The sequence below is a fragment of the Eublepharis macularius genome, chromosome 6, assembly GCF_028583425.1.
Source record: "Eublepharis macularius isolate TG4126 chromosome 6, MPM_Emac_v1.0, whole genome shotgun sequence".
Classification (NCBI taxonomy): Eukaryota; Metazoa; Chordata; class Lepidosauria; order Squamata; family Eublepharidae; genus Eublepharis; species Eublepharis macularius.
The window spans coordinates 13,725,175-13,739,863 of NC_072795.1; the positions used below are offsets into that span (position 1 = coordinate 13,725,175).

At 46.9% G+C, this 14,689-nt stretch overlaps 1 protein-coding gene across 1 annotated transcript; it reads left to right on the forward strand.

Annotated features, from left to right (window-relative positions):
- LOC129331712 (fetuin-B-like) lies at positions 1–14,342 on the forward strand. Its single transcript, XM_054982151.1, has 7 exons — positions 1–296; positions 1,433–1,543; positions 3,530–3,617; positions 5,140–5,306; positions 7,586–7,699; positions 10,547–10,636; positions 13,223–14,342. The coding sequence occupies exons 1-7, from the start codon at positions 63–65 to the stop codon at positions 13,844–13,846; spliced, it is 1,428 nt and encodes a 475-aa protein (XP_054838126.1). The 5' UTR covers positions 1–62; the 3' UTR covers positions 13,847–14,342.
- The last annotated feature ends 347 nt before the right edge of the window (positions 14,343–14,689 follow it).

A 14,689-nucleotide genomic window follows, 5' to 3' on the forward strand; every position in this document is an offset into this window, starting at 1 on the left:
TCAAACCCCTGCTCTTCCTGGCTGGCTCTGGACTCCCTCCTCACTCCCCAGCCATTTCCAGAATGGCATTCCTCATTTCCCTTCTGATTGGGATCCAAATCTTGTGCTCCCTGGCTGTTTCTCCACCTCATCCAGAACTTCCGCCGCCACCTCCTGACCGGTTGATTTCCCCACCATGTAACAGTTCGTCGATAAAAGCCGTTGCAGATCTGGCCCTTGAAAAGCTCAATGCAGACCGCAGAGAAGGCTATGTGCTTGGACTCCAGCGAATCTTCGATGTCCGTCAACTTCAGTGGGTGAGCAGCTGCTAGGCTTGTACTTGCTTGGGGTTTTTTTTGCATTTCCATTCAAGTCATCCGTCTCGATGACTGTCAGATATGGGAGCAGGGAAAGCTATAGCTCATCCTATCTACCAAGCAGAGCGCCAATGGCTTCCACACCCCCAAATGTGGTGGAGCCCTGATCCATCCAAGCTTCTGCCAAACACTCCAGCTCCTGTCTGCCCACCAATTTTGTATTGGGGAATAAACTGTGGCTTGTAAAGCCATCCAATATTCCAAAGATGTAGCTGATAATTTCTTCAATTTAACAGAAAGGAAATGAGTCAGAGGTACACTAAAGAGAAAAATGAAATAGCTGTATGTGCTGTCATCATGGGACAAGCAGCAATGAGTGTGACCTTCGCTCTACACGATGCTTCTTTTACAAGTTCCTCATGGAGCCAACCCATGCTCCTAGCAGACACACATCACCTCGGAGATTGGCTTCTGTTTAAAAAATGAGCTTGCAAATGGGCTCAGAAAGCAGCCACTGGGGAAGAGAGAGAGCTCCTGCCTTCCTCCCAAGCTTTTTCCCCATGCAAAAACATTTCGGAGGGAGATATTTCCTCATTTCTGCTGCTCCACGTGGAGGCATTTTGTGCATGTGCAGCAGCAGTAAGGGGGAAATTCTCCTTCCCTGCACTGCTTTTGCGTGTGGGAAAAAGCTTTGGGGAAAGGCAGGAGCTCTTCCAGGTGTATTTGCACTCTCTTTTTTAAATCGAAGCCAATCCCCAAGCTGACGTGTGTCTGCACCGAGCACAGGTTGGCTCCAGGGAGAACTCGTGAAAGAAGTAACATGTAGAGTGGCCATAAGTTCCAGGAAAGCAACACTCAGGTGAGAATGGAAGAGGGGAAAAAGAGTCATTCAGATTTGGAAGAACCTTTTACAGCCAGCAGTAGAATCTCGCTCCCGGCAGGGTCTGATGAAAAAGCTGACCAAATATCAGTAGGGAGCATAGCAGGTGTAGGACCTGTAGCTAGGAACCCACTCAGATGTTTCTGATGTCGTTGAAATCCATGCATCTAAACTTCTTGGTGTAAAATGCTTGTGTTGCCTTTTCTAATTCTGTCACTTGTTTGCGCTACAAGAAAATTTGTCTTTTGGTCTTTAGCAAGGCACCGGCTTTGTCTATTATCTCATTCTGGATGTACTGGAAACTAAATGCCATGTCCTGAGCCGGAAATCCTGGAAAGACTGCGAGTTTAGACTTGAACATGAGACAGTAAGTATTTGTCCTGCTTGGTTCAAAGAGTGCATTGGACCCAGGCTAATTACTCCATTAACGGAACGCCCTTACATCAACAGAACAGGTTTTCCGTGCCTCTAGTCCTCTATTTTCCCCTGAATGTTTCTCCTGGGGGACAGTGGACTCTCAGGAACAACAGGAGATACAGTGGGAGGGTCATTTTCATAAATTACCTTCCCCTTTCCTTTACTGCAAAATTTAATCGAAATCTGACCCAATGGTTCTGCATGGTTTTATTAAAGTATTAGATTTTGTTACACTCTTCCTCCAAGACACCCAGGGCAGTATGGGTGGGTCCCCTTAGATTTTATCCTCACAACCACCTTGTGAGGTAGGCTGGTGTGAGTGAGAGTGTGTATGTCTGTGAGAGAAAGAGAAATTGATCAAATAGAAGCCAATGTTGCTCTAAAACACTCCATCCCATTGAAAACAAGGGAATTCTAGATGGGTCGTCAGTTGAGCCTCAATGGGGCCCCCATGACCGTTCAGATTTGAATTCCTGAATTAATCATAACCCCTGATAGAAGGTAAAATAAGCGGGTGGTGAAAAGTGCCATCAAGTCACAGCTGAGTTATGGTGACTCCTGCTGCAAATTTCGAGGCAAGAGGCAGGAATGCTTCCGAGTGAGGAAACCCTTCTCATGTAACCCTAATTTGCCTTCAATTCCCCTCCCCTCCCACTTAATAATGATATTAATAATAACATTCGATTTATATACCGCCCTTCAGGACAACTTAATGCTCACTCAGAGTGGTTTACAAAGTGTGTTACTGTTATCATCCTTTTCTTCATTGATAGGGAAGAGGCAAATGATCTCCTGTTGACATCCAGCCCAAACAGTTCAAGTAATTGAGGCTCAGATTGTCAGAGTTTATGCACAATCATAAAGGAATGAGTTCTTTCTCTTTCTCTCCTGCACCCATACCCTTATGCTCCAGAGAATGGATAGCCATTGGGTTTGTTTCTACTCACAGTTGCTAATATTGGGTACAGGCGCGTGCTGCATATTGCAGCAGAGATGGGCAGTCCTATAATGAAGAAAGGGTTAAACATATCCCTCAGCTGCTTTTCACTCATAAATGCAACCGTCGTGTTTCAATACACATGTGTGTAAAGTGCTGTCAAGTCACAGCCAATTTATAGTGACTCCAGTAGTGAGTTTTCAAGGCAAGACAAGACATGAGCAGAGGTGGTTTGCCATTACTTGCCTCTGTTTAATGACCCTGGACTTCCTTGGCCAGTTTTTCTGACAGCCAATTTGGTGTAGTGGTGAAGAGTGGCAGGACTCTAATCTGGAGAGGCAGGTTTGATTCCCCACTGCTCTGCTTGAAGCCAGCTGGGTGACCTTGGGTCAGTCACAGCTCTCTCAGAGCTCTCTCAGCCCCACCCACCTCACAGCGGCTGTTTCCACACGGCCTATAAGTAGCGCGAGACTCACGGAAGGCTGCCGGCTTCCTCGCGCGATTTTTGACACCATCTGTTTACAAAACGCCACAAACGGTGATTTATGGCGTTTTGTAGTCGGATGGTGTTAAAAATCGCGTGAGGAAGCCGGCAGCCTTCCGTGAGTCTCGCGCTATTTATAGACCATGTGGAAACAGCCAGCGTGTCGTGAGGATAATAATGACATACTTTGAAAGCAGTTCTGAGTGATGTTAAGTTGTCCTGAAGGGCAGTATATAAATCGAATGTTATTATTATTATTGGTGGTCTCCCACCCAGGTTTTAAGTTGGGCCGACCCTGCTTACCTTTGAGATCCAATGAGACTCAGGCTAGCCAAGTCAGGGCAGAAAAAAGGTACGTGGGGAAAAACATAAAGATGGCTCCATGTTGCAAGTCAGGATTAAAGGTGAGTGCAGGAGATGGAAAGCTTGAAGGCCGCTTTCTTTGTTAACACGGCAGTCATCCACTAAACAAATTTGCTCTGCAAACTCTGGCTCTGATGTTTCTATCGCTCTAGGTCTACGGACAGTGCAAAGCAACCTTTTACATCAACAAGCCGTGGAGAATTCTTCACTTATACAACTATGACTGCGCTTTACGCCCACGTGGGTATTTTTTAAAATATAGTTGTCTGAATAAAAAAAGGCTCATACAGGGGTGCACACTTCCATTCCCAATATGGCGTTAAAAATAGAGGAGAGGGACAACTTTGAACTTCCTCTTAGAATCTCTAAAGGGAACAAAACAGTTGGAACCAGGGCTTTTTTTCAGGGGGAACGCGGGGGAACGGAGTTCCGGAACCTCTTGAAAATGGTCACGTGGCTGGTGGCCCCGCCCCCTGATCTCCAGACAGAGGGGAGTTGAGATTGCCCTCTGTGCAGAGGGCAATCTCAGCTCCCCTCTGTCTGGAGATCAGGGGACGGGGCCACCAGCCATGTGACCATTTTCTCCAAGGGCAACCCACTGAGTTCCACCACCTCTTTTCCCAGAAAAAAAGCCCTGGTTGGAACGTATTTAGGTATTTCTACTCTGCTTTTCTCGCAAAGCAGTTTACAATATTGTTCTTCTCTCCTCCATTTTATCTTCACAAGACCCCTTCCTTGTGAGAGAGTTTAGGCTGGGAGAGAGAGGGAGAGAGAGAGCGAGTTGCTAGTTCCAGGCGACCCAGCAAGCTTCCATAGCACAGTAGAGATTCAAACTTGGGTCTCCCAGGTCCCAGTCCAACACCCTAGCCATTGCACAACACTGTTTCATACAAAGAATTCAAAATACTTCCATGCATTGTCGTTTATAAAAAGTAGCCAAAGATTGTTATAGTTGATGTCTTGGGTGTGCTTCTTGGGCAAGGAAGGATCAAGTAAAGTAATACAGAAATAGGATTGCTGACTCTGACTTGGGAAATTCTTGGTGATTCGGGGGCAGAGCCTTGGAAGGGTAGTGTTTGGGGAAGGGAGGGAGCTCAGCGGGGGTGTGAGGCCATAGAGTCTGCCCTCCAAAGCTGCTGTTTTCTTTATTCTGGAGATCAATTGTAATTCCAGGAGAACTCCAGGCCCTACCTGGAGGTTACTGCACTCTCTGAAGGGAAGATCTCCTGCAAAGATTCTACTACAAAAATAGAGTCCCAGGGGACCAGGGAGATCTAGCAAGAAAAAGGGCGGATGCAACACCCTACACACTAAAAAAATTACCTGGAGGTTGGCAACTCTTGCAAGGAGCACCAGGACCATTTCTGAAACAAAGCAGATATGGAAGTGACAGGCCTGTTAGATAGAGGGTCGGAGTCAGCCCCATGTTAAAAGGGGAATTTAAGTAAAATTTTAGAAAGAACAAAAGATAACAAGATGGGCAGCAATGTCTGTAGAAGTAGAAAAGAGCAAGAGTCCAGTAGCACATATAAGATTAACAAAACTTGTGGTAGGGTATGAGTTTTTGTGAGTCACAGCTCATTTCTACAGATCTGAAGAAGTGAGCTGTGTGACTCAGGACAGCTGATACGCTACCACAAATTTTGTTAACCTTAGAAGTGCAACAGGACTCTTGCTCTTTTCTACTGCGAAAGACATCAGGTAGTGCTGAAAAACACTTATCTGATCAAAGTTATTATGTCTGGGTTTTTTTTCTAAATAGTCCCAGCGACTGAAATTGTAAGAATTTGTCCCGACTGCCCAACCCCTGAGGATCCAACTCAGCCCAAGATTTGGGAGGCAGCTACTTTGACTCTTGCCAAATTCAACAAAGAAAGCAACCAAACTCATTACTTTAACATCCGCAATGTCAGCAGAGCAAGCTCACAGGTAACCAATTCTATTTACTTATTTATTTCATATATGATGGAGATTCGCTGCATACATATTAGAAAAAAATGTATTACTATATGATTATAGACGGTTACAGGACATATTGACAAATCCTTTCACGTTATACTCAGAAAATTTATCAAGAATTCAGTACTTAAACCCAACCAAAGCTCTTCAAATATTCTCTTAAATTTTCTCTACATTATCTTTAGGTTTCATTTTATTCCAGAAAATCAGAAATGGTCTCTAAATATTAATAAACTTTCCCTGTGTCTTTACTCTTCCCTCTCATAAATGTCTGACTGCTATAATTTTGTATATTAACATATCAATCCAGATTTTACACAGTCAGGCTATTGGTGGGGGGAGGATCGTATTTTTCCAGAATGATATGGGCTGCTACCAGCAAATTCTTAATTAACTCTAAATTCCAATATCTTGGGAGTATTCCTAGCAGATCAATCTTTGGATCAACTGGAATTGCCTTCCTTGTAATCTCTTCTATTAATTTAAAGATACTCTGCCATAACACCTGACAACTGGGCAACTCCACCAGATATGCAAGAACTTTCCACTGCTATTGTTACATCTCCAGCAACCCTTCGAATTAGATTTATTCATTTTTGCCACTCTATTTTGCATTAAATACCATCTGTAGTACAATGAGCTCCAATTTCCTATGGGGGAATTTTTAAAAAAACCTCACAAGCGTCCAACGCACAATAATGTCACATTCAGGGAAAATCTGGAAGAAATGTCGGGAAACGTAGTTTTGAAAGAACTGGTGGAGATTGCTGCAGCGGGGACAGATTCTTTCATAGCCCTCCACTGCCTCTAGCATGCCAGACTGTCTCCCCTTCTGGACCTTTTACTCTGCCTCTCTTGCTGCTTAAAACTTTGAATTAACCGAGACTCAGCCAGGAAAAGGCTCCGGAAGGGGAGATGCCAGAGCCAGCAGAGATTTTTCTAAAGGGGACAGAGTCTCTCGCAGCCCTCTGGCATCTCTCTTTCCAGAGCTTTTGCCCTGTCAAGGCTCGGTTAATTCAAAGTTTTAAGCAGTGAGGGCGGCAGGGTAAAAACTCCAGAAGGGGAGATAGTCCAGCATGCCAGAGGAGGTGAAGGGCTGAGAGAAAATCTGTCCCCTCTGGAGTGATGTCCACCAGCTCTTTCAAAACTATGTTTCCAGGCTAACACTGCATCTTCTGACACTTGACAAACACGCGTCCAGACGTCTCATGCAGAGAGACTCTCAAATCTTCATATCTTTCCTTTGTGGCTGAGGGAAGCCATCACTCTCTCTCTGCATTTCAGCCTAGGGCTGCCAGACCCACCCTGCCACCCCTGCCCCTCCCTACCTGGCCAGCGGGGGGGGGGGCGCACACCTTCCATGCGCGCTCCCCTGCAGTGCTGCACGCCCCCGCGCACAGCAACCGCCAGGATCAGGCCTGTTTTGGCCTGCCTCGGGGCCCCTGTGGATCGGGCCCGTTTTGGCCTGGATCGGGGCCCCGGGGCCAAAATGGGTGCGGATCAGGCCCTTTTTGGCACGGATTGGGCCCATTGTGGGCCCCTGCGGAGCACAGGAACGCCCCCGCACTCCACAGGGGCCTAAAATGGGCCCAATCCGCACCAAAACGGACCCAATCCGTGCCAAAATGAGCGCGGATTGGGCCCATTTGGGTGCAGATCGGGCCCGTTGTGGGCCCTGTGGAGTGCAGGAACGCTCCTGTGTTCCACAGGGGCCCACAATGGGCCCGATCCACACAGGCTGCATGGTGGCGTCACTTCCCAGCAGTGACATTATCACGCTTGCAGGGGAGCACGCGCGCGCACCCCCCCCCCCCCAGGTAAGAGCCAGGTCTCAATCTCCCGCTGGGAGATCAAAGGGGCCTGGCAACCCTATCTCAGCCTCCCTGATGTTGGCCTGAAAACTTCATCTTTTGCATCTGCCTGCAGTCAAGGTACGTGTTCCACCATCACCCCAGCACACACCCCTGAGGCCGGAGTACCTGACATCCCTGGATTTTAGCTAGTTACAGCTCCATGCAGGAACCCAATTTCCAGCCCATACTATTTTTAAAAAATGTAACATACAAAGAATGCTTTCATTAAGGGGTTCAATGTTTTTCATCGACTTAAAATCTCCATCCCATTTACTCGCACATAAGCACAAACACACCAGCTCTGCAAAGAGTTTTGTCTGCTTTTCAGACAGCAGGATTTTGAGGTTTGTTAATGGTTCCTTTCACTGATATGAACCCATTGTGTCTCTTCCCCAGTGGGTGGTCGGTCCTTCAGAGTTTGTAGAGTATGTTATCCAGGAGACAACCTGTTCCAAAAGCCAGGCTGCGGCTGACCTCTCCAAGTGCCTGTTCCTCCCAGATGAAACTGCCGTGAGTATTCATTCTGCCCGCACAAGAAATGGACTTTCATTTGCAACTTTGGCAGACTATATCCATCCCTCTCTAAGGCTTCATTTCACTGTCTAATTTACACTGCAGTTCTCAGGAGGAGCATTAAACCCATCTAAGCCCACTGAGGACAGCACTGCAAGCTACTTAATCAAGATTCCTTGTCTTTTATTAACCATACTGGAGCAAATGACAGTCAGGAGGGGGTTGTTCTACTGGGGAAGAATTGGCGGGAGGAGATGGAATGTCACCTGCCGCTGTGCTGTGGCCCCAATCCAAATCCAACACCCCTGTGGTTTCTTAAAAGGAAATTAAAGATGACAAGAGATTGCCCTTGAACAGTTTGGCCCTACGTGTGGTTGTTTCTGATTACAGGGCAACTGTGCATATTAGTGAATTGATGCTGCCTGATGTCCAAGAAGGGGAAGTTTTGTATCTACCCTTTCTCAGCCTGTGCTTATTATCACTGCCGGAAGGCAGCAAGTATGAAGTTGTCCTTATCCTGCCACCCTACCAAAGTCTACAGAAAGGGTCCTTCAGCCTGCAAGCACAGGTGGTGGGGATAACTACAAAATGGCCGCCACAGGATGCTAGGCCAACCGTAAAATGGCTGCCACAGAAGGCAAAGCCAACTCTAAAATGGCTGCCACAAGAAACAAGACCAACCCCAAAATGGCAGAGAGCAAAGTCATGTATAATTCTAACAATAACACTTTTACATACCCCCACACCCACACCCCGCCCCCACTTACCTGGCCAGTGGGGGGGGCACACCTTCTGTGTGCGCTCCCCTGCAGCACTGTGTGCTCCCATGCACAGCAGCCACCTGGATCGGCCCAGTTTGCCCTGGATTGGGGCTGCTGCAGAGTGCGAGAGTGCTCCTGCGCTCTGCAGGGGCTCAAAACGGGCCTGATCCGTGCCAAAACGGGCCCAAAATGACCCCATTTTGGTGCGGATTGGGCCTGTTTTGGGTCACTATGGAGGGCAGGAGCACTCTTGCACTCCACAGTGGCTCAAAATGGGCCCGAAATGAGCCCATGCTCATGGGCACGCTCTGGGGGGGGGGACCATGTGATGATGTCACTTCCTGGAAGTGACATCATACCACTTGTGGGAGCGCACATGCACGCACCCCCCCCCGAAAGGTGAGTCCCAAGCCCCCCGCTGGGAGGTTGAGAGGGCCTGGCAACCCTATTTCAGAAAGAAGCTCTGTTTAACAGGATACCTTTTAAAATGAACAGATGGTTTTAAAATATTTTCTTGCACGCACACAACTTACCATCAGTTGTGAACTGCTTCAAGATCTTAATTGAGGGGAAGTGATATAAAATAAGTAAATAAATAAAATAAAGATGGCCTATGATATGCAAAGCTGAGTAAAGTCCTCTTAGATTGGAGACAGATAGTGCCCTCAAGTCATAGCTGACTTGTGGCAACCTCAGCTGGAGTTTTCAAGGCAAGAGACTAACAGAGGTGATTTGCCATTGCCTGCCTCTGCAACCCTGGTCTCTGTTGGAGGTCTCCCATCCCATTACCAACCAAGACCAATCCAGCCAGTTGGGTGTAGTGGTTAAGAGCGCGGGACTCTAATCTGGAGAGCCGGGTTTGATTCTCCACTCCTTTACTTGAAGCCAGCTGGGTGACCTTGGGTCAGTCACAGCTTCTAGGAGCTCTCTCAGCCCCACCCACCTCACAGGGTGTTTGTTGTTGTGGGGATAATGATAACATACTTTGTAAACCGCTCTGAGTAGATATTAAGTCATAATGAAGGGTGCTATATAAATCAAATGTTGTTGGTGTTGTTATTGCTTAACTTCCAAGATCTAACAAGATTGGGCTTGCTTGGGCTATCCAGAGTAGGGCTATCATCAGTTACGCAGGGGAAATCCTTGTGCAGTGGTGGTAGCTGCCGCTGGAGCAACTTTTAATACTCTGCACAGCCCATAAGACCTCCAGTGGCCAATCAGAAGTCCTGCTGGGCAAAAGCCCTATCTGGCCCCACCCACTTTAAAAAACACTTGGTAAGTGCAAGAAAACATGTTGGCAGACACCACGGCATCTATGGGCACCATTTTGGGAATCCTTGGTCTACAGAATCACAAGTGTGAAAGCAAAAGGCTTCCTTCTGTCTGTCCACCCTAGGGGCCCTTCTGCCTCTTGCCAGGGTGGGGCAAGAGTGGCATTTATTCCCCACCCACAAAATCTGCAGCACTCCCAGAGTGTGCAAGCAAAATGGGCATTTTCTATAGACCTAGGTCAGCCTTCCAGGTTTGCATCAAAATTCAAAAAGTAAAAAAGTGAGGAGTTCATAAAGCAACCCAAAGAGAGGAGAAGGGAAGAAAAAGCAGAGAACGGAGATAAAATGGCAGGGGGAGGAGCAAATGGCCGGCATGGGAGCAGAGCACAGAGATCCAGCAGGGTACAAGAGAAACAAGAGAAAAGGATGGCACGCACACACGCACACACGGACAAGTCATGCAGGTCACCTCTGTTAGATCTATAATTTCCAAGGTTCTGATGAAATGCTATGCTAAGTCTGTAATGTAGTTGTTTATTAAGAATTCAGCACTGCTGTGCTAGCATCCTGTTCAACCTCAGCTGTGTTGCATGAAAAGCTGCAATGGGGAGACGGCATGGCAAGTCCAGAGGGTAGTTCAGTACTACCGTTGGTTCCTTGCTTGCACACACAAGGTCACATGCACCAATTGTGTGACGTGCAATACAAATGGGTTTCGCCAAAGTTATGAATGAGCACCCAGTTCTTGGTTGGTCTGAAATTTGGATTTGACTATTTGCAAGTCTGCTGACGGGACATCTTCCTTCTCCCAGGAGGTGGGTTTATGCCAAGGCTCCGTCATAGACAGCCAGATTGAACATCGAAAGTTTATCACAGTAAGCTGTGAAATCTTCCACTCTCAGGTAAGTTGCTCAATCTGACATCAGAGCTACTGAGAATATCACATAATAACTCATAATAAATAAAATTAATTAGCTGGTATGGGGAGGAGTTAGCAGCTCCTCCTCACATTGGTACCAAAGGCAATAAAAAATGGATTCACATGGTCCTAGAAGCCAAAGTTCAATTGTTAGGTTTAAGTCCAAGGACTTCAAGACAGAATTTTCAGCATAGTTGTCTATTGGTTAAATGTGCAGGGTTTCTGTCATTGTTTCCACACAGAGCTCTTGCTCTGTAGCAGTTTAAATTTGGGCTTCTGCGTATCACCATGTATTCACCCCGAGTTTTCTACAGTTCAACTCTGGAGTGACCCAAACATGCTTTAGTATAATCTTTCCTTAAAGATCTTGAGGCCAAACGAGAGATATTATTTTACATGAATTTGCCATGGGGACCTGCAAGTTGCAACCATACTAAGGCTACAAGTTCCTAGAAGCAACTTCATTCAGAAGCTTTGCAGGGATCCAATTCTCATCAGGACTGCGGCATGAGGAGAAGAGAGGCCCTTGCCGCCCCACATATACCCCATGCCATTTTCCTGAGCTGAAATGGCCCAGAGAGTGTTATTTGCCCCATCAATTCACGTACAAGCATTTCATGGAATCATCAAATTATAGGGTTGGAAGGGACCTCCAGGGTCATCTAGTCCAACCCCCTGCACAATGCAAGAAATTCATAACTACCTCGCCCGCTCCCCAACACACACCCAGTGACCCCTGCTCTATGCCCAGAAGATGGCAAAACACCGTCAGGATCCCTAGCCAAACTGGCCTGGGGGAAATTACTACCTGAACCAAGGTGGTGATCAGCCTTACCCTGGGCATGTAAGAAGGGCCATGAGAACTTCCTGCCCTCCCCCTCATGATCTGCCCAGGCTCACAGAATCAGCATTGCTATCAGATGGCCTCTGCTTAAAAACCTCCAAAGAAGGAGAGCCCACCACCTCCTGAGGAAGCCTGTTCCACTGAGGGACTGCTCTAACTGTCAGGGAGTTCTTCCTAATGTTTAGTGCACGTACATCCATATTTGTCCAACTAACAAAATGCTGAGCCTCTGTTGTGGGGAAAAAAACCAGTGGGTGCCCTCCTCCCTCCTCCCCCAGTGCCATGGTCCAGCACTTCTACAGGTTTGGCCCCTATTCAAAGCAGGTTTGGGGAGAGTACGAATGAGAAGGCAACAATTCCTGAACATTCAGCATCCATTTATTTTAGTTATTCATTATTTATTTTATTTATGTCTTTTGTAGTCCGCCTTTCTCACTGAGACTCAAGGCGGATCACACAGTATGAGATTAGTACCATCAGTATCAAGGACGTTTCGATACAGTATCAAGGACATTTCCATAAACAATGCCATCGGGTAAATAGATACAAGTTTAAAAGACATAGTATTCGCAAGAATCCAATACAGAGTAGAAAAAATACTGAAGCAGAACATAATCAGTTCGAGGATTAACATTAGACAACATGGAGCACTGGTGGTACATAGGAAGTACATATTTAAAGCAGCAGATAACACGTAAGGCAATATAGTGATGAAGTCAATGGTCCCTAACTCCTTAGCGAAGCATCTGACACCCCATCCCTACAATACAGCCCTCCCATTTGAGTAAAAAGCCCCCGCCCCCAACCTGAACACTGGCAGGCTTTTTGCCTGTTTTTTTTTTTAAATCAGTAGCAGTTTCACACATGCTCATGATGATGAAGGGGAAAACCTGCATAAAACCCTCTGGAGGTGATTGTGGGTGTGACAGTGAGTGGTAAGGGAAAGAAAGTGAGAAGAAAATCCTCTTTCTGGTACTCCATTGCAACTACAAATATCTTTGCATTTCTAGTGACAATGAGAGGAAAAAAGGGGCTCCTCTCCCTCTTGTGGATGAAACCTCTGTGTAAATGAAACAGTTTCCCAGTTTTCAACCCTATTCTTCAAGGCATGAACGTTTATTCCCAGCATATGGTATTCAGAGATAGAGGGCCTAAGCAGGGCTTTTTTTCAGGGGGAACGCGGGGGAACGGAGTTCCGGAACCTCTTGAAAATGGTCACATGGCTAGTGGCCCCGCCCCCTGATCTCCAGACAGAGGGGAGTTGAGATTGCCCTCCGTGCTGCCGAGCAGCGCGGAACGCAATCTCAACTCCCCTCTGTCTGGAGATCAGGGGGCGGGGCCACCAGCCATGTGACCCTTTTCTCCAAGGGCAACCCACTGAGTTCCGCCACCTCTTTTCCCAGAAAAAAAGCCCTGGGCCTAAGTATATACACATTTCGCTATCATGGCTTAGCAAACCTTTGAATTCCATCTAGTCCCTCCTTTATGTTATCCAAGTGAATGGCTATCTCCGTTTTCTGGGTCAGCAAATTCTATAAATCAGTTCCTGTGTTGGGTGAAGAAACATACACGAATTAAAATATCCACCATAAGTAGAGAGAGGCCCTGTACGCTGACTCTCGCATAGCCCTTTGGTAGCAATCCCCAGTTGTTTCAATCCCCAATGGTTTCCTGCTGACAGAAAAAGTTCTCTCCATAAACTGTGGGTATCTTTTGTACCATCAGCCACCGGTCACTGAGGGACAACCGATGGGCAACAGGCAACGCAGACACCACGATGATGATGAAAGCCCTGAGGAAGAGGGTCATTCCAAGCATAGAAGGAAAGGACACCGCAATCCCCACCGTCCGCATCATCACCCCCACAACCACCACCATCACAAGCATCACAAACATCACAAGAATCACTCCCGTGATCACACAGAAGAAGAGCAGAACCCTCCCCCTTCTGACACTTTTGAGATTTCGACGGATCTGGGAAAGACAGTGGGCCGGGTGACAGTCCTTCCACCGTCTAAAACTCATGTGTCTCTCCACTCCTTACCAGAAATTGGAGCTGAGCGATTAGACGGTATCCCCGTTCCTCCAGAATCACAGCAGCCCAAACCCAACCCCAGCCTGCCGAATATACACAGTGCACCTGAGGGAAGCCGTCCACCGAGCAAACCAGGCTTGACCAAGCCAGCTACGCCAGTTGCCCCGCCTCCATTCCCGGCTGGGTTTTCGGAATCAGACACTTGTCCGGGAGAAATCCTAGTCTTCACTTATGGCCTTGAGCCTTTACTGCCCAAAAGGCCGGTTAAAGTGTCACCAGCAGGGCCCCCTGAATTCCAAGCTAAAGAAAAGTGAAACATTGGAAGGCCGTACAAAAATGGACCACCATCTTAGAGGATAGCATGGTTAGGGGGAGGTAAGAGAGAGTGGGCCTTGGGATTTTTCATTACAAAATGTCAAGGTCTCTCATTTGATATTAAATCAAGTCAGAGCACCAGAAGAAATTCCCTGGTACAAGTCAACAAATGATCGGTGCAGTCAGGTAGCATTTTTCCAACTCAGTTCTTGCGTCTGTGTTTCCTGGGTTGTTGTGTCTTGTTGGGGACACAGTAGACTTAGGCTGATTCCGCACACGTTGGATAATGCACTTTCAATGCACTTTATCAATTGTCTGAGGTGGATTTTTTTTGTTCCGCGCACAAAAAAATCCGTTCCAAATGATCTATAAAGAAGATTGGAAGTGCATTATCCAACGTGTGCGGAATCACTCATAGTGGGTGGGGGGGCATTTCTCTCTTGTGATATTCATGCCTAACTGATTTGTGATTAAAGTAAGGGAATCTAATTTTTACACTGAGGGCATATTTCAGTGGCAGACATACTGACATATAGCAACAACAACAACAACAACTTTGTTTATATACTACTATTCTACACAGATTAGTGCCCTACTCAGAATGGTGAACATGGTCAGTGTTACTATTATGCCCACAATACAGCTGGGGAGCTGGGGCTGAGTGGCTTACCCAGGGCCACCTACTGAGCTCATGGCAGTAGTGGGATTTGAACCAGCAGAGTGCCCAAAATTGGTACCATAGTCCAAGACTTGCACCTTAAAATGGCCCAGGAACAACAACAACAACAATAATAACAACATTGGATTCATATACTGCCCTTCAGGACAACTTAACACCCACT

Excerpts from the sequence above, each read along its gene's own strand:
- LOC129331712 (XM_054982151.1), top strand. The coding sequence starts at position 63 with ATGGCATTCCTCATTTCCCTTCTGATTGGGATCCAAATCTTGTGCTCC. Across the intron at positions 1,544-3,529 it reads TTAGACTTGAACATGAGACA|GTCTACGGACAGTGCAAAGC; the intron begins GTAAGTATTTGT and ends CTATCGCTCTAG. Across the intron at positions 10,637-13,222 it reads GTGAAATCTTCCACTCTCAG|CCACCGGTCACTGAGGGACA; the intron begins GTAAGTTGCTCA and ends TTGTACCATCAG.